Genomic DNA, 19,874 nt, shown 5'->3' with positions numbered 1-19,874 from the left:
CAACATGAAGAAAAGAGAGAAAACTACACACCGTCTCGTATGCTTCTGGGATTCCTTGAGCACCTGACACGACATCGCATGCCAGCCTTGGTCTCCTGGCCCTGGGGACCACTTTGCCCGAGGCAAATATGGCACCAAGTTAGTGGGATCCATCCTCGGCCCACGGGCCAGCCTTCTGTGGGGAGAGCGCACATCTGCATTCAGTCTGGCAAGTTTTACAGAATCAGAATGTGAAGTAAATTAGAACCCAGTGCCGACCTTGCCCAGCGAACTCGGGGTCATGGTGGTGGGAAAAGACACTCCAGAGCAAGCTATTTATTTGAGAGGATCCGGTTCAATTTCAGGGTAACTTTCCTGGAGTTACATTTCCAGATGAGGCTGGTCAAACTGGCAATCCCCACTCTGTCGGGGAGTTTTTCAAATTCTTCAAGACCTCCAACTGTTACTCAGCTCTGCAGTGCACGTGGCCACACCAACAGGCCCCTGGGCCGCTGGGCCTCCCAGGGCTCTCAGAGACAGCTGCGTCACTCCTTCCTGTCTCACCCTTGGCACTGAGAATGGCCAAGAGACACAGAGATAACCCCACCGTCTTGCTGTGGTGATTAGGGGCCTTCTCTGAGCAAAAGGGACAGCTCCAAAGTGGAAGAAAGGAATCGTGTCCTGGACGGCCACATTTCCAGATTAGGAAATAATCTCCTATGTAAAGCAGGGTCAAAGGGGACCTGTTTTCTTTGAAAATCACATTTAAGAAGGACTTTAATATGTTTATAAATTTTGCACTTTATACCAAAATGCTTCCTAATTGCTAGTTTCAGATGTAACTGGGAAAGCAAGATTGAAGGTATAAAAAGGAAGTGGGAAAAAATCTTGCTCAGGATTTCCAGCATTTGAGATCAGCTTGTAGAAAGAAGGGAGAGGAGCTGGCCCCGTGGCTGAGTGGTTAAGTTCGTGTGCTCTGCTGCAGGCAGCCCAGTGTTTCGTCAGTTCGAATCCTGGGTGCGGACATGGCACCGCTCATCGAGCCACGCTGAGGTGGCATCCCAGATGCCACAACTAGAAGGACCCACAACTAAGAATATACAACTATGTACCGGGGGGCTTTGGAGAGGAAAAGGAAAAAAATAAAATCTTTAAAAAAAAAAAGAAAAGAAAAGAAAAGAAAGAAGGGAGAGCGGGCCCAGCACCACTGCGAGCCAGAGCAGAGAACTGCGAGCCAGAGCAGAGAGCAGGATAGATCCATGGAGAGAGAGGTCAGAAAGGGAAGAAGGTGAGAGCCCTCCTCGAACAGAAACCACAGACCACATGTGGCCTGGAAGTACAGAGTGCTGCCTAACAAATGTGCGCGCGCCCCTTCCCGTCTGCTCTCTAATCGACAGGGAATGACTGAAGCATGACCTTACGCTAAGGAGCCCCGTCAACTGGCGGGAGGAGCCAGAGCTCGCATGCTCACCACTCAGCCTGCCTGCTGGTATTTTCATGTACTACCCACTACAGGGCTCCAGACCTAAGAGAACAGCATGCTGTCCCTCCACGGGTGAGTGCTACGCGGGGCTGGGCAGCCAGAAAGTTCACGGGCTCTCATCATGGCTTCAGAATTCAGCTGCACCCTTATTTTCCACTGAGAGGCTCTTTAAAGAACTTTCGGGACCTCAAACGAAGAACAAGACTGTCACCAAGAAATCAGCTCTGAGCAGAAATGTCACCCTTTAGGCCATCTATTCCATTCCTCATCCACTGGCCAAAATTCTACACTACATTCCTAGGATTCCTTTATTCTCTCAAGCAGTTATAAAAATAAAATAAACTGAACCATCAGTGGAAAAAGGTTGATGGGATCTACTCAGAGACGACACATAAAAATTAAATCATTGACATCACCTCTGAAAATCAAAGGAGGGGATCTGAAAACCCTCCAGAGTTCAAAACTAAAAATGACTTCAGGTCTGTAAGAAGAATTAGTCACGAAATAATTTGCCATGTTACACACAAGAAAATCAGGCTAAAGGGCAGAGGGGTTCCAGCAGGATGCTGAAATCATGCGGCAAGGAGTGGCTCAGTGTCACCAAAAGCACTGAGGATCCCGTTCCCACAAACCCCAGCCATACTTCTATTTCGTAACTGACGACCAGCTCCAAACAGCTGGTCTATTAAAGGCGACATAAGCTATGACATAAGCTTATGACTCTGAAAACATATCTGAAAGCACTTATCTATTTTCAGAAAGGAAAAGCAGAGCAAAGCCGCTCTCTTTTGCTTGGAAGCATAGGAGAAGCCGCCTTCGACTGGAAAGAAAGAACAATGTCCTACCTCAGAGGGCAGCTACTGTGCCAGTCGAGGGTCCTGGCGCCAGTGTCTTCTCTGGTCTTTTGACCTGGGGCAGAGTGACTAGACCAGAGGCCAGAGGAGACCCTCAGGTCAGCAGGCCCTCCTGGAATGCTGGCCCCACCCACAGACCAGCGGCCTGTGGGGTCTATTTTTGGAAGCTAGCCTTGGGGCCCGCAGTTTAAAGGGGTGCAGGCTGGCATTAGTAAAAATAAAATCAAAGGGAAGGCCAGAGACTACTTCAGACCGGACGGCTGAATGCCCAGTCCTGGGAACACAGCCGCACTCAGGCGAGCACTGCTCTCCAGTGGGACGCCGAGCACACGCTGGCTGCACAGCAGCCCCGCCAGGGAGCGGGGAAAGGCGCCAAGCACAGCTCCAGACGTGCGGTGCGGGCTGCCGACACAAGAACAGGGTGCTGGAGGCAAACTGCTTGTTACGGGCCAAAGTCTGAGCTCAGTTTTTAAAAACAGCACTTATGATGGCTACCTGGACACCTTGACCCAAAAAAACAATTTTGGTTTCTAATATGCTTTGTAAAATGGATTTAGTATTAGTGGAAGATGCTGGAGTGATCTCACCCTCTTTCCTAGAAAACACACAAGAGGCCCAGGCCCCTGACAGAAACCAGACAAGGCACTCACTGTCGGGGAGAAGCAGGAAAAGCACCCCGTCAGCAGTGGGGAGCTGGGTTCGAGTCCACCCTGTCGTGTACTTGCTGTATGACATGGCAAATTTACCTCCATCTGCAACTAAGTGTCCTAATTTCAAAATGAGGATGACTATTCCAATGAGAAAACATATGAGAAGCACTTTGTAAATGCCACAGTCCTGAACAAATGTGCTGCTAACTCATAGACTGAAAAAAGGCAATTCCCAGAGAGCACTTCAGAAGGGACCTGAGCAATGACAGCCAGGTGGGCAGCTTTAAGGGCTATTCATGTTTAAATATGTTCGGGAAAAAGACCAAACTTACTGCTTTAGATCCACACCTCCCACACTGTGGTTCATCTCAGGTCCTGATGTCGCTCGCTCATCCATTCAACCACTATATATCAAGTGTGGCTGGCACCAGGCCCCGGGCCAACATAGGGGGGCAAGCGATGAACCAAGTAGACATGGTTTCTGACCCTCAGAGCTCACAGCCTAGACCAAGAGACCGACAATGAACAAAGAAACAAAAAAAGCAAATGATCAGAATTGCGAAAATTAAAGAAAAGATCCCCGTGAAACCACAGAGTAGCAGCCTGTACAAAGGGCAAGCCTTGCCTGAAGCTGGACTTCAAAGTCAAAACCATGCAAGTCACCATTCTGCCCACACAACACACACACGGCCCAGGGGAACTGCCAGCTTGTGGCTCCTGAATTCAGATTATTGTCTTAAAAACTACATAGAACAATATCAATCAGACAGACAAGGGAGCAACGTACATATGAAGTCAGGGGTCCAACGTGTTTAAGAGGAGCTGCTGGAGCCCAAAGCCAATGTCTAATGGGAACCACACACAGGCACCCACTGCAGAGACTCAGGCATGGAGCACAGCGCCTCTCTCTCCACACACGGGCACCCACCGCAGAGACTCAGGCATGGAGCACAGCGCCTCTCTCCACACACGGGCACCCACCGCAGAGACTCAGGCATGGAGCACAGCCTCTCTCTCCACACACGGGCACCCACCGCAGAGACTCAGGCATGGAGCACAGCGCCTCTCTCTCCACACACGGGCACCCACTGCAGAGACTCAGACATGACGCACAGCCTCTCTCTCCACACACGGGCACCCACTGCAGAGACTCAGGCATGGAGCACAGTGCCTCTCTCTCCACACACGGGCACCCACCGCAGAGACTCAGGCATGGAGCACAGCCTCTCTCTCCACACACGGGCACCCACCGCAGAGACTCAGGCATGGAGCACAGCGCCTCTCTCTTCACACACGGGCACCCACCGCAGAGACTCAGGCATGGAGCACAGCCTCTCTCTCCACACACGGGCACCCACCGCAGAGACTCAGGCATGGAGCACAGCCTCTCTCTCCACACACGGGCACTCACCGCAGAGACTCAGGCATGGAGCACAGCCTCTCTCTCCACACACGGGCACCCACCGCAGAGACTCAGGCATGGAGCACAGCGCCTTTCTCTCCACACACGGGCGCCCACTGCAGAGACTCAGGCATGGAGCACAGCGCCTCTCTCTCCACACACGGGCACCCACTGCAGAGACTCAGGCATGGAGCACAGCCTCTCTCTCCACACACGGGCACTCACCGCAGAGACTCAGGCATGGAGCACAGCCTCTCTCTCCACACATGGGCACCCACCACAGAGACTCAGGCATGGAGCACAGCGCCTTTCTCTCCACACACGGGCACCCACTGCAGAGACTCAGGCATGGAGCACAGCGCCTCTCTCTCCACACACGGGCACCCACTGCAGAGACTCAGACATGACGCACAGCCTCTCTCTCCACACACGGGCACCCACTGCAGAGACTCAGGCATGGAGCACAGCGCCTCTCTCTTCACACACGGGCACCCACTGCAGAGACTCAGACATGACGCACAGCCTCTCTCTCCACACACGGGCACCCACTGCAGAGACTCAGGCATAGAGCACAGCCTCTCTCTCCACACAGGGGCACCCACTGCAGAGACTCAGGCATGACGCACAGCCTCTCTCTCCACACACGGGCACCCACTGCAGAGACTCAGGCATGGAGCACAGCCTCTCTCTCCTCACATTCACGATGGAGCACAGTCACCCACTACCGCTGCTACAGTGCAGAGTCATTCAACAGATAATGACTGAGCACCTACTGTGTGTCAATTCTTCCAGGCTCTGGGGTACAGTGAGCAAAACAGGAAATAATAAATCACTGGGCTCATGGAGATGACATATCAATGGGAGAGACAAACAATAAAAAAGATAAGCAAATAAGGGGCCGGCCTGGTGGTGCAGCAGTTAAGTTCACACGTTCTGCTTTGGCGGCCTGGGATTCAGCGGTTGGGATCCCGGATGCGGACATGGCACCACTTGGCAAGCCATGCTGTGGTAGGCGTCCCACATATAAAGTAGAGAAAGATGGGCACGGATGTGACGTCAGGGCCAGTCTTCATCAGCAAAAAGAGGAGGCTTGGCAGCAGTTAGCTCAGGGCTAATCTTCCTTAAAAAAAAAAAAGGCATACAAATAAATAGGAAACTATGGCCCATCCAAAGGAGAAAATAAACCAATAGAAACTGTGACTGAAAAAGACCTGAAGGTGGATCCACCTGACAAAAATATTAACACAACTGTCTAAAGATGCTCAAAAAACTAATGAAAGATAAAAAGAAAGTCAAGAAAATAACGTACAAAAAAAGGGAAATATCAATAATGAGACAGAAAACCTAAAAAGAAACCAAAAGGAAATACTGGAGCTGAAAAGAACAGTAACTGAAATGAAAAATTCACTAGAGGGATTCAAAGGCAGATTTGAGCAGGCAGAAGAATCAACCAACTTGAAGACCGGACAATGGAAATCATTGGGAAAAAGTGAAGAAAAGTGAACAGAGCATAAGGACCTATGGGACATATCAGACCAACATCTGCACTTAAGTCTCGAGAAGAGAGAGAAAGAGGCAAAGAGTATATCTGAAGAAATAGCAGCTGAAAACTTCCCCACTTTGATGAAAGCTATGAACTCCAGGTGACGTGTACTCAAACGGTGCCACACTGAGACACAGCATAAGCATAATCAGACTTTCTAAAGGCAAAGATGGAGAGAGGAGCTGGAAAGCTGCCGGACACACGTGACTCATCACACACAAGGGATCTGTAGTGAGATTATAAACAGATTTCTCATCACAGACTTTGGAGGCCAGAAAGCAAAGGGCTGATATATTAAAGTGCTAAAGGAAAAATTGTCCACCAAGAATCCTACGTCTGGCAAAGCTGTCCTTTGAAAGTGAGGGAGAAATTCAGACATTCCCAGATCAACAAAAGCTGAGAGTTTATCACTAGACCTGCCTCACAGGAAGTGCTCACGGAGTCCCGTGGGTGAGGTGAAAGGACACAGGGCAGTATCTCAAAGCCAGAGGGAGAAATAAAGGCCTCAATAAAGGCGAATAATGCACAATTACAAAAACTGAATTATTATAAAATGGCTGTAACTCAACTTTCTGTTTTCTACATGATTTAAGAGACTAATACATGTTTAAAAAAGCAAGTTTTAGTCTAAAAGCTAGTATTATTGTAACTTTGGTTGGTAACTCCAAATCTTGTTTCCTACATAATTTAGGAGATTAATGCATTGAAAATAATTATTAGTTTAGGCTCTTGGGCCCACAATGTATACAGATGTTATTTTGTGACATCAACAACCAAAAGAGGTGGTGACAGACCTATAAAGGAGTAGAGTTTTTGTCTGTTATTAAAATTAAGTTGATATAAATTCGAATTAGATTGTTATAACTTTAGGATGTTAAATATAATCCTGATGGTAACTACAAAGAAAATAGCTGTAGCGTAATACAGAAAAGAAAATGAAGAGGGAATCAAAACATTTCATTACAAAAAAATCAACTAAAACAACAGAAGACAGTAACACAGGAAATGACGGACAAAAAAGCTATAAGGCATAGAGAAAACAAATAGCACAATTGCAGAAGTAAGTCCTTCCACAGTAATTACCTTTATAAGTAACTGGATTAAACTCGCCAATCAAAGGACAGAATTTGGGAGAAGAGATCAAAACACATGATTCAACATGTTCGGCATTCATACGCCATCGACAAGAGACTCACTTGAGATCCAAAGACACAAACAAGTTGAAAGTGAAAGGATGGAGAAGGATACTCTTGGCAAATAGTAAGAGACAGCAAGGGCGAAAAAAAGAGCAGGGGTGGCTACACTAATATCAGACAAAATGGATTTTAAATATATGAAGCAAAAACTGACAGAATTCAAGGAGAAATAGACAGCTCTACAGTAAGAGTTGAAGACTTCAATTCCCTACTCACAATAAAGGATAGATTAACCAGACGGAAGACAAGCAAGGAAACAGAGGACTTGACGGAATAAACCAACCAGGTGTAACAGACATGCAGAAACCTCCACCCAGCAACCCGGGCATACACGTTGTTCTCAAGTGCACAGGGGACAATCTGCAGGATACACCACACACGAGGCCACAAGGTAAGTCTCAAATCAGTTTCAGTATTAAAGGATAGATATGACACAAGGTACCTTCTGCAACCACGATGGGATGAAGTTAGAGACGAAAAGTAAACCTGAAAAATTCACACTTTATGTAAATTAAAAGACACACTATTAAACCACCAATGGAATAAAGAAGAAATCACAAGGAATATTAGAACTTACAGGTCAATTAAAACAAAAACACAATATACCACAACATGAGATACAAAAAAGCAGTGCTATGGGAGAAATATATAGCTATAAATGCTTACATTATAAAAACAGAAGATCTCAAATCAACAACCTAACTTTATAACTTAAGAAACTAGAAAAAGAACAAACTAAAGCCAAAGCTAGCATAAGGAAGAAAATAATAAAGATTAGAGCAGAGATAAATAGAATGGAGAACAGAAAAACGATGGAGAAAAATCAATGAAACCAAAAGTTGGTGTTTTGAAAAGATCACGAAAATGGACAAAACTTTAACTAGATGGACTAAGAAAAAAAAGAGAGGAGACTCAAATTACTAAGATCAGAAAAGAAAATGAGGCTATTACTACCGATTCTACAGAAACAAAAAGGATTATAAGAGAGCACTATAACTATATGCCAATAAATTGTATAACCTGCGTGAAATGAATAAATTCCTAGAAACACAAAACCTACCAAGACTAAGTCACTAAGAAACAGAAAATCTGGAAAGACCTCTAACTAGTAAGGAGATTGAATGAGGAATCAAAAACCTCCCAACAAAGAACAGCCCTGGACCTGATGGTCACTGGTGAAATTCTAACAAACATTTAAAGAATTCATGCCAATCCTTCTTAAACTTTCCCCCAAAACTGAAGAGAACACTTCCTAACTCATTCCATGAGACCAACGTTACCCTGACACCAAGAAAAAGACACTGTAAGAAAACTACAGACCAAAAAGTTATCCCTTTTGAACGCTGACACAAAATCCTCAACGAAATACTAAGAAATCGAATTCAGCAGCAAATTAAAAGAATCATACATTATGACCAAGTGTGATTTGTTCCTAGAATACAAGGATGGTTCAACATATGAAAATTAATCAATGTAATATACTGGCATCAACTGAAGGAAAAAACACACAATCATCTAAACTGATGCAGAAAAAGCATGTGACAAAATTTAACACCTTTCACTGATAAAAACACTCAACAAAACAGAAATACAGTCATGCATCACTTAACAACAAAGACGTTGTGAGAAAAACATCATTAGGTGATTTCATCATTGTGTGAACATCATAGAGTGTAGTTACACAAACCTGGTTGGTGTAGCCTACTCCACGTCTAGGCTCTATGGCGCTAATCTTATGGGGCCACTGTTGAATATGCAGTCCATCCTTGACCAACACATCGTTATGCAGCGCGTGACTGTAGAAGGAAATTACCTCAACATAATAAGAGACATACATGAAAAACCCACAGCGGTCACACTCAATGGTGAAAGACTGAAAGCTTTTCCTCTAAAATCAGGTACAAGGCACGGATGCCCACTTTCACTACTTCTATTCAACACAGTACTGGAAGTTCTAGACAGAGCGATTAGGCAAGAAGAAAACCAGCAACTAAATTGCAAAGGAAGAAGTAAAATTACCTCTGTTCACAGATTCTATGATCTTATATGTAAGAAACCAGAAAGACACCACAAAAAAGCTATTAGAACTAATAAATGAATTCAGCAAAGTAGCAGGATACACAGAAATAAGTTGCATTTCTATACACAATGAACAATCTGAAAAGGAAATTATAAAACAATTCCATTTACAGTAACAGCTAAAAGAAATATTTAAGAATTCACTTAACCAAGGAGGCGAAGACTTGTATGATGAAAACTAAAAAATATTGCTGAAAGAAATTAAACAAGACAAATAAATGGAAATGCATTCCATATTCATGGAGTGGGACACTTAAAATTATTAATTTATTAATAGTAATAATTAGTAACATTATTAAAATGTCAATACTATCCAAAGTGATGTATAGATTCAATGCAATCCCTATCAAAATCCCAATGATGTCTTTTGTGGAAATAGAAAAACCCATCCTAAAATTCAAACGCAATCTCAAAGTTCCTCAAACAGCCAGAACAATCTTGAAAACTCACACTTCCTGATTTCAAAACTTACTGCAAAGTTAGTCATCAAAACACTGTGACATTGGCATAAAGACAGACATACAGATCAGTGGAATAGAACAGAGAGCCCAGAAATAAACCCTCGCATATACAGTCAAACGATTTTTGACAAGGGCGCCAACAGCGTTTATTAGGGATAGTCTCTTCAACAAGTGGTGCTGGGAAAACTGGGGATCCACACGCAAAAAGAGTGACGCTGGACTCTTACTGTATACAAAAATTAACTCTGAATGGATCAAGGACCTAAATGTAGGACCTCAAACAATGAAACTCTTAGAAGAAAATATAGGGCAAAAAGTTTTACAACATCGGACTTGGCAATGTTTTCTTGGATATGATCCAAAGGCACAGGCAACAAAACAAAAACCAGACAAACTGGACTTCACGAGAATTTCCAAATTTTGTGCATTAAAAGACACTATCCACAGAGTAAAAAGGCAACCAACAGAATGGGAGAAGATATTTGCAAATCATATATCTGATAAGGGATCAATATCCAGACTATACAGAAAACTCCTAAAACTCAGAAACAAAAAAAAAAAACCTGATTCAAAACTGAACAAAGGACTTGAACAGACATTTCTCAAAAGATATACAAATAGCCAATAAGAACAGGAAAAGATGCTCAACATCACTAGTCATTAGTGAAATGCAAATGAAAACTACAGTGAGGTACCACCTCACACCAATTAGGATGCCTACCATAAAAAAAAAAAAGGGTCAGCCCGAGTGGCCTAGTGGTTAAGTTCATCACGCTCTGCTTGACAGCCCAGGTTCAGTTCCCAGGTGTGGACCTCCACCACTCATCTGTCAGTGGCCATGCTGTGGCAGCGGCTCACATACAAAAAGAGGAAGATTAGCAGTGATGTTAGCTCAGGGTGAATCTTCCTCAACAAAAAATTTTTTTAAAATACACACACACAGAAAATAACAAATGTCGGTGAAAATGTGGAGAAATTGGAACGCTTGCGCACTGTGGATGGGAATGTAAAATGGTATAGCCACTGAAAAAACAGTATGAAGTCCCCTAAAAAGTTAAAAATAGAATTACCACATGAGACAGCAATTCCACTGCTGGGTATATATTTGAAAGAATCGAAGGCAGGGTCTCAAAGAGATATCTGTACACCTATGTTCATAACAGCATTATTCACAGAAGATAAAACATGGAAGCAACCTATGGGTCCATCAGCCAATGAATGGATAAGTAAAATGTGTTATAAACATACAATGGAATATTATTCGGCCTTAAAAAGGAAGAAAATGCTGACACCTGCTCCAACATGGATGAACCTTGAGGACATCATGCTGAGTGAAAGAAGCCTGTCACAATGGGACAAACACTGTATGATCCACTTATATGAGGCACCTAGATCGTCAAAGTCACAGAGACAGACAGTAGAGTGGGGGTGGCGGGGCAGAGGGAGTTATTTCTTAATGGATACAGAGTTTCAGTTTTGCTAGAGGAAAAGAGTTCTGAGCCGGTAGTGATGGTGGCACAAAATTATGAATGTATTTAATACCACTGAACTGGTTTTATATTATGTGTATTTTATCACAAAGAAAGAAAAAAAATTAAGTATGTTATTCACAAAGGATTAAACATTAAATGCTGTCTAATTTCAAGTAGGCTCATGGTTAAAATCAGATGATTTTATAGTCTAACAAGGTGCCGCCTCAGTTTCCTTGCGGGTTTGTATGCGCCATCTGCCTCTGCCCTGTCCCTCTCTCTCGGACAATCCACCCTACTGTAATTTATTTAGGATGATGGTTCACCCTGAATTTCAACTTATTTTTAGAACTGAAAAACACTCTTGTGAAATTTCAGTAGAAAATGCCCTTGACTCTCAAGCAACTTTTATATTGCTTCTACTTGAAACTTGTAGTACACTGACATGATGCCAGGAAACAAACAGGAGGGAATTTCACACACTGCAGGGACGGAAGGAAAAGGAAAGCATGACAACCTGAGAGGGTTTTCCACAGCCAGCGTCTCAGCTTGCATTTAATAATAGCCTACCGAGTGCCTTTGAGCGCTCTTCCCAGCGACCCAGCAAACAGCTCCCCGAAGACACGGCTCCCCTCAGGACGGCCCAGAAGCAGTCAGTCTATCTGTCACCCGCTTATCCCCATACATAACTTTTTTCCCCTTATTTCTCTCAGAGCCTTTTCAGGCTTAAAAAAACTATTGGCAAATTTCAGAGTCTATATTAAAAGAAAAACAACCTTAAACTGAAGATGTCTTTCATATATTCACCATTGTTACTGGCAGAGCACAGGGCTCTCTTTTCAAACTGCATTTGAAGAAGTCACTAAGGACTGTTCCGTAACAGAGCGCCGTGGGGTCCTCACTATTACTCTCCCCTCCTGCTCCCTAAAGCCACTCCGCTGGGACGCTCCTGTCAGCCTACATCAGCCTGCCCCTCCTCGTGATGGTCTGCTTTCCTCTTGGTCACCCCCGCCATCAGTGACATTTTCAGCTACCGACTCACTGTCACTCTCTCCAGCACATTTCCTGTCACCATAATCCTTGGCCATTCCACATCCGCAGGGGTGCTCCTACCTATGCCTCTCAGTTCTGTGACCGCCTGTCCTCCACTGTCTTGTTTCCACCCTACTCCAGCCACTCACTCCCACAGTCACACACACGACCTCATCATCACCAATAACAGCCACCCTTTATAACCTTCATGTCAAACATCCCATTCTGGCCAACTGCTTCTCCTTTAGTGAATTCACCGTCATACATATTATATCTACACATTGATCATATATAGCACTATCAAATGGTGTTATAATTACTGATTTAACACAATCTTAGGACTTTTACAAAAGACAAGAAAAGAGCAAAACGTATTTATACAGTCTTTTACAGCTACCCACAAATTAACCATTTCCAGTGCTCTTTATTTCTACCTGTGGATACAAGACACAGTCTGGGGTCATTTCCTTTTGGCAGAAAGGACTTCCTTTGGTATTTCTTGAAAGTAAGTTTGTAACCAATAGGTTACCTCAGTCTTTATTTATATGGGGATATCTTTATTTTACTTTCACTTTTGAAGGATAGTTTTAAATATAGAATTTAATACAGAATTTGGGGTTGACAGTTTTTCTTTGAGTATATAATTCCACTGCTTTGTGGCCACCATTGTTTTTTCAATTATTTAATTAATAAACTTTAATTTTTAGAGCAATTTCAGGTTCACAGTAAAACTGAGAGGAAAGCAGAGTTCCCATATGTCCCCTCCCCGACACATGCACAACCTCCCTACTATCCACATCGCCCATCACAGGGCGACATTGGTTCCAGTCAACGAACCTACATGGACACATCACTATCATCCAAAGTCCATGGCTGACACTCAGGTTCCCTGTTGGTGCACATTCTGTGGGTTTTGAAAAATGCATAATGACATGTGTCCACCATTGTCGTATCACATGGAATAGTTTCACTGCCCTAAATATCCTCTATGCTCTGCTGTTCATCGCTTCCTCCTCCCTAGCTCCCGGCAACCACTGATCTTTCTACCATCCCCACAGTTCTGCCTTTCCCAGAATGGTGTACACAGATATCCCCACTTTCTGAAAGTTCACGTGACACCACTTGAAAGATGTACATTAGTACCTGTTTTTGGTAACTGAAAGAAATCCGAAGAGGATTTTTGCTTTTACAAAGAAAGAGGAAAAGCAAAAATTTCTTCTTTCCTTTATGCCATTTCAGCTTACAAAAGGGTTCATAGGAACACTCTATTTTCGGATAGTGGGGGAAACCTGTAGTTAGAAACATACAGCATGTAACCTTTTCAGACTGGCTTCTTTCACGTAGTCACATGCATTTAAGGTTCCTCCATGTCTTTTCACGGGTTGATAGTTCATTTCCCTTTAGCACTGAATAACATTGCTTTGTACCACAAAAAACATCTATCACACTCCTGGATGTACCACACTAATTACCTAGCCACCTACTGAAGGGCATCTGGGTTGCTTCCAGGTTTTGGCAGTTATGAATCAAGCTGCTAAAAATATCCATTTGTAGGTTTTTGTGTGGACATAGTTTTCAGTTTACCCAGGTAAACACCAAGGAGTGCAAGTGCTAGATCATACAGTAAGAGTATGTTTAATTTTGTAAGAACTGCCAAACTGTCTTCTAAGGGGCTGTGACATTTTGCATTCCTACCAGCAATAAATCTGACTTCCTGCTGCTCCACATCCTCGCCAACGTTTGGCGTTGTCAGTGTTTGGTTGTTGGCCATTGTAACAGGTGAGTACTTGTATCTCACTGTTTTTCTTTTCTTTTCTTTTTTTTAGGATTGACACCTGGGCTAACAACTGATGCCAATCTTTTTTTTTTTCCTGCTTTATCTCCCCAACCCCCCCCCCCCCCCCCCCCCCCCCCCGCCCCGTACACAGCTGTATATCTTAGTTGCAGGTCCTTCTAGTTGTGGGATGTGAGATGACGCCTCAACGTGGCCTGACGAGCAGTGCCCTGTCCTCGCCCAGGATCCGAACCCTGGGCCTCCGCAGTGGAGCACGCGAACTTAACCACTCGGCCACGGAGCCGGCCCTCACTGTTGTTTTAATCTGCAATTCTCTAGTGACATATGACGTGAACAACTTCTCATGTTTTCTTGCCATCTGTATATCTTCTGTGCTGAGGTGTCTGTTCAGGTCATTTGCCCATATTTTAATCGAGTTGTTCATTTTCTTATTATGAGTTTTAAAAGTTCTTTGCGTATTTTGGCTAGCAGTCCTTGATCAGATGTGTCATTTGCAAATATTTTCTCCCAGTCTGTGGCTTGTTTTCTCATTTTCTTGACACTGTTTTTTGCAGAGCAGAAGTTTTTAATTTTAATGAAGTTCAGGTTATCAATTATTTCTTTCATGGTTTTTGGTGTCATATCCAAAAGGGTATAACCATACCCAAGGTCATCTAGGTCTTTTCCTACATGATCTTCTAGAAGTTTCATAGCTTTGTGTTTTACATTTAGGTCTGTGATCCAGTTTGAGTTAATTTTTGTGAAGGGTATGAAGTCTGTGTCTAGATTCATTTTTTTTTTGGATGTGGATGTGTGGCCCAGCACCATTTGTTGAAAAGACTATCTTTGCTCCATTCTATTGCCTTTGCTCCTTTGTCAACAATCAGTTGACTGTATTTATGTGGGTCTGTGTGGGGTCTCTATTCTGCTCCATTGATGCATTCTTTCACCAGCACAACACTATCATGATTCCTGTAGCTTGACAGTAAGTCTTGAAGTCAGGTAGTGTCATCTTCCAACTTTGTTTTTCTCCTTCAATATTGAGCTGGCTATTCTGGGCCTCTTGCCTCTCCTTACAAACTTCAGAGTCCGTTTGTCAGTGCTTGCCTGGAATTTTTACTGACATTATATTGAATCTATGGATCAAGTTGGGAAGAACTGGTAACTCGACAATATTGAGTCGTTCTATCCATGTACATAGAGTATCTCTCCAATTATCTTGTTCCTCTTCTATTTCATTTATCAGAGTTTTGTCGTTTTCCTCATACACATCTTGTACGTATTTTGTTAGATTTCTACTTAAGTACTTCATGGAGGGGAATGCTAACATAAATGATATTGTGTTTTTAATTTCAAATTCCTCTTGCTCATTGCTGGTATATAGGAAAGCAATTGACTTTTATATATTAACTTTGTATCCTGCAACCTTGCTATAATCACTTATTAATTCCGCAAGTTTTTCTGCTGATTCTTTTGGGTTTTCTACATAGATAATCACATCATTTGTGAACAAAGACAGTTTTACTTCTTCCTTCCCAAATAGTATACCTTTTATTTCCCTTTCTCATCTTAGTGCATTAGTTAGGACTCCCAGTATTATGCTGAAAGCAGTGGTGAGAGGGAACATTGTTGCCTTGTTCCTAATCTCAGCAGGAAAGCTTAGAGTTTCTCACCATTAAGTAGGCTGATGTAGCTGCAGGTTGTTTGTAGACATTCTTTATCACATTAAGGAAGTTCCATTCTATTCCCAATTTATTGAGAGTTCTTATCATGAATGGGTATTGAATTTTATCAAATGCTTTTACTACATCCATTGATAGGATCATATAATTTCTCTTCTTTAGTCTATTAATGCGACAGATTACATTAACTGATTTTTAAATGTTCAACCAGCCTTGCATGCTGGGATAAATTTTACTTGGTCACAGTGTATAATTCTTTTTATACATTGTTTGATTCAATGTGCTAATATTTTGTTGAGGATTTTTCCATCTATGTTCATCACAGATATTGGTCTGTAGTTTTCTTTTCTTGTAATGTCATTGTCTGGTTTCGGTACCAGGGTCATACTGGCCTCACGAATGAGTTAGAAAGTATTCCCACTGCTTCTATCTTCTGGAAGAGATTTTAAGAATTGGTATAACTTCTCCCTTAAATATTTAGTAGAATTCACCAGTGAACCTATGTAGGCATGGTGCTTTCTGTTTTAGAACATTATTAATTATTCTGTTTCTTTCATAGATATAGACATATTCAGATTGCTATTTCTTCTTCTATAAGTTTTAACAGATTGTGTCTTTCAAAGAATTGGTCTATTTCATCTACATTATCAAATTTGTAGGCATAGAGTTGTTCATAATAATCTTTTATTGTCCTTTCATGTCTTTGGGCTCCACAGTAATGTTTCCTCTTTCACTTCTAATATAAGTAATTTATGTCTTTTTTTTTTTCCTCCCTTAGTTAGCCTGGCTAGAGGTTTATCAATTTTATTCATCTCTTCAAAGAACCAGCTTTTGGTTTTGTTGATTTTCTTTACTGATTTCTTATTTCCAATTTCATTGATTTCTACTCTAATGTTTATTTTTCTTCTGCTCGCTTTGGATTTAACTTGGTCTTCTTTTTCTAGTTTCCTAAAGTGGAAGCTTAAATTACTGATCTTATATCTTTCTTCTTTTCTAATATATGCATTCAATGCTATATAATTCCTTCTAACTACAGCTTTTGCTACATCCCACACATTTTGATATGTTGCATTTTCATTTTCACTTAGTTCAAAAGATTTTAAAATTTCTCTTGAGATTTCGTCTTTGACCCATATGTTATTTAGAAGTGTGTTGTGTAATCTCCAAGTATTTGGGGATTTTCCAGCTATCTTTCTGTTATTGATTTCTACTTTAATTTTATTGTGGTCTGAGAGCAGACATTGTATGATTTCTCTTCTTTTAAATTTGTTAAGCTGTGTTTTATGGCCTGGACTGCGGTCTATCTTGGGAATGTTCCGTGAGCTTAAGAAGTGCATGTAGTCTGCAGTTGTTGGACAAAGCGGTCTACGCGTCAATTATATCCAGTTGATTGATGGTGCTGTCGAATTCAAATACGTCCTTATTTTTTTTTAATTGAGTTAATGATAGGTTACAATCTTGTGAAATTTCAGTTGTACATTAATGTTTGTCAGTCATGTTGTAGGTGCACCACTTCACCCTTTGTGCCCACCCCCCACCCCATCTTTCCCCTGGTATCCATTAAACTGTTCTTAGTCCATAATTTTAAATTCCTCATATGAGTGGAGTCATACACAGATTGTCCTTCTCTCGCTGGCTTATTTCACTTAACATAATTCTCTCAAGGTCCATCCATGTTATTGCAAATGGAATGATTTTGTTCTGTTTTCCAGCTGAGTAGTATTCCACTGTATATATGTACCACATCTTCTTTATCCATTCATCTGTTGATGGGCACTTAGGTTGCTTCCACGTCTTGGCTATTGTAAGCAGTGCTGCAATAAACATTGGAGTGCACAGGACTTTTGGGATTGCTGACTTCAAGCTCTTTGGATAAATACCCAGTAGTGGGATGGCTGGATCGTATGGTAGTTCTATTTTTAATTTTTTGAGGAATATCCGTACTGTTTTCCATAGTGGCTGCACCAGTTTGCATTCCCACCAGCAGTGTATGAGGGTTCCTTTTTCTCCGCAACCTCTCCAACATTTGTTGCTATTAGTTTTAGATATTTTTGTCATTCTAACGGGTGTAAGGTGATATCTTAGTGTAGTTTTGATTTGCATTTCCCTGATGATCAGCGATGATGAGCATCTTTTCATGTGCCTATTGGCCATCAGTATATCTTCTTTGGAGAAATGTCTGTTCATGTCTCCAGCCCATTTTTTGATTGGGTTGTTTGATGTTTTGTGGTTGAGTTGCGAGAGTTCTTTATATATTATGGATATTAAGCCTTTGTCAGATATATGACTTGCAAATATTTTTTCCCAGTTAGTGGGTTGTTTTTTTGATTCAATCCTGTTTTCATTTGCCTTGAAGAAGCTCTTTAATCTGATGAAGTCCCATTTGTTTATTCTTTCTATTGTTTCCCTTCTCTGAGAAGGCATGGTGTCTGAAAAGATCCTTTTAATACTGATGTCAAAGAGTGTACTGCCTACGTTTTCTTCCAGAAGCCTTAAGGTTTCAGGTCTCACCTTTAGGTCTTTGATCCATTTTGAGTTTATTTTGGTGAATGGTGAAAAAGAATGGTCAATTTTCATTCTTTTACATGTGGCTTTCCAGTTTTCCCAGCACTATTTGTTGAAAAGACTTTCTTTTCTCCATTGTATGCCCTCAGCTCCTTTGTCAAAGATAAGCTGTCCATAGATGTGTGGTTTTATTTCTGGGCTTTCAATTCTGTTCCATTGATCTGTGCATCTGCTTTTGTACCAGTACCATGCTGTTTTGATTACTGTAGCTTTGTAGTATGTTTTGAAGTCAGGGATTGTGATGCCTCCCGTTTTGTTCTTTTTTCTCAGGATTGCTTTAGAAATTCGGGGTCTTTTGTTGCCCCATATGAATTTCAGGATTCTTTGTTCTAATTCTGTAAAGAATGTCATTGGGATTCTGATTGGGATGGCGTTGAATCTGTAGATTGTTTTAGGTAGAACGGACATTTTAACTATGTTTATTCTTCCAATCCATGTACATGGAATGTCTTTCCATCTCCTTATGTCGTCATCCAATTCTCTCAGAAAGGCCTTGTAATTTTCATTATATAAGTCCTTCACTTCCTTAGTTAAATTTACCCCAAGGTATTTTATTCTTTTTGTTGCGATTGTGAATGGTATTGTATTCTTGAGTTTTTTTAATGTTGGTTCATTACTGGAATATAGAAATGCTACTGATTTATGCAAATTGATTTTATACCCTGCAACTTTGCTGTAGTTGTTGATTACTTCTAACAGTTTTCCAATGGATTCTTTGGGGTTTTCTATATATAAGATCATGTTGTCTGCAAACAGCGAGAGTTTCACTTCTTCCCTCCCTATTTGGATTCCTTTTATTCCTTTTTCTTGCCTGATTGCTCTGGCCAGGACCTCCAGTACTATGTTAAATAAGAGTGGTGATAGAGGGCATCCTTGTCTCGTTCTTATTTTCAGGGGGATGGCATTCAGTTTTTGCCCATTGAGTATGATGTTGGCTATGGGTTTGTCGTATATGGCCTTTATTATGTTGAGGTAGTTTCCTTCTATGCCCATTTTGTTCAGAGTTTTTATCATAAATGGCTGTTGGATCTTGTCAAATGCCTTCTCTGCATCTATTGAGATGATCATGTGGTTTTTATTCCTCAGTTTGTTGATGTGGTGTATCACGTTGATTGATTTGCGGATGTTGAACCATCCCTGTGTCCCTGGTATGAATCCCACCTGATCATGATGTATGATTCTTTTGATGAATTGCTGAATGCTGGTTGCCAAAATTTTGTTTAGAATTTTTGCATCTATGTTCATCAGTGATATTGGCCTGTAGTTCTCTTTTTTCGTGGTGTCCTTGTCAGGTTTTGGTATCAGCGTGATGCTGGCCTCATAGAATGTGTTAGGAAGTGTTCCATCTTCCCTAATTTTTTGGAATAGCTTGAAAAGGATAGGCATTAAATCCTCTCTGAAAGTTTGGTAGAATTCCCCAGGAAAGCCATCTGGTCCTGGGGTTTTATTCTTTGGGATGTTTTTGATTGGTGTTTCAATCTCTTTCCTTGTGATTGGTCTGTTCAAATTGTCTGCCTCTTCTTGAGTGAGCTTTGGGAGATTGTAGGAGTCCAAGAATTTATCCATTTCCTCTAGGTTATCCATTCTGTTGGCATATAGTTTTTTGCAGTGTTCTCTTATAATCTGTTGTATTTCTGCAGAGTCTGTTGTTATTTCTGCTCGCTCATTTCTGATTTTGTTTATTTGAGCTTTCTCCCTTTTTTTC

At 41.8% G+C, this 19,874-nt stretch overlaps 1 protein-coding gene across 45 annotated transcripts in view; it reads right to left on the bottom strand.

Annotated features, from left to right (window-relative positions):
- The window catches only part of DHRS7B (dehydrogenase/reductase 7B), a 64,215-nt gene that overhangs the window by 22,186 nt on the left and 22,155 nt on the right, over positions 1-19,874 (bottom strand). For 7 of the 45 annotated variants that reach the window (XM_070563720.1, XM_070563696.1, XM_070563700.1 and 4 more), the window contains one exon: positions 3,299-3,468. The exons of 9 other annotated variants lie outside the window; for them this stretch is intronic. Coding sequence is in view for 27 of the 36 variants with exons in the window: in XM_070563696.1 (XP_070419797.1) it covers positions 3,299-3,363 (65 nt within the window). In the remaining 9 variants the exon portion in view is untranslated. Of the gene's footprint in view, positions 1-31; positions 176-2,307; positions 2,735-3,298; positions 4,055-4,104; positions 5,489-8,794; positions 8,904-19,874 lie in introns of those variants that run through there. 29 more of the 45 variants (XM_070563734.1, XM_070563706.1, XM_070563727.1 and 26 more) reach the window with 15 other exon arrangements.

This window comes from Equus przewalskii, chromosome 10, assembly GCF_037783145.1.
Source record: "Equus przewalskii isolate Varuska chromosome 10, EquPr2, whole genome shotgun sequence".
NCBI lineage: Eukaryota > Metazoa > Chordata > Mammalia > Perissodactyla > Equidae > Equus > Equus przewalskii.
This window is presented reverse-complemented; position numbering and strand designations above follow the sequence as displayed.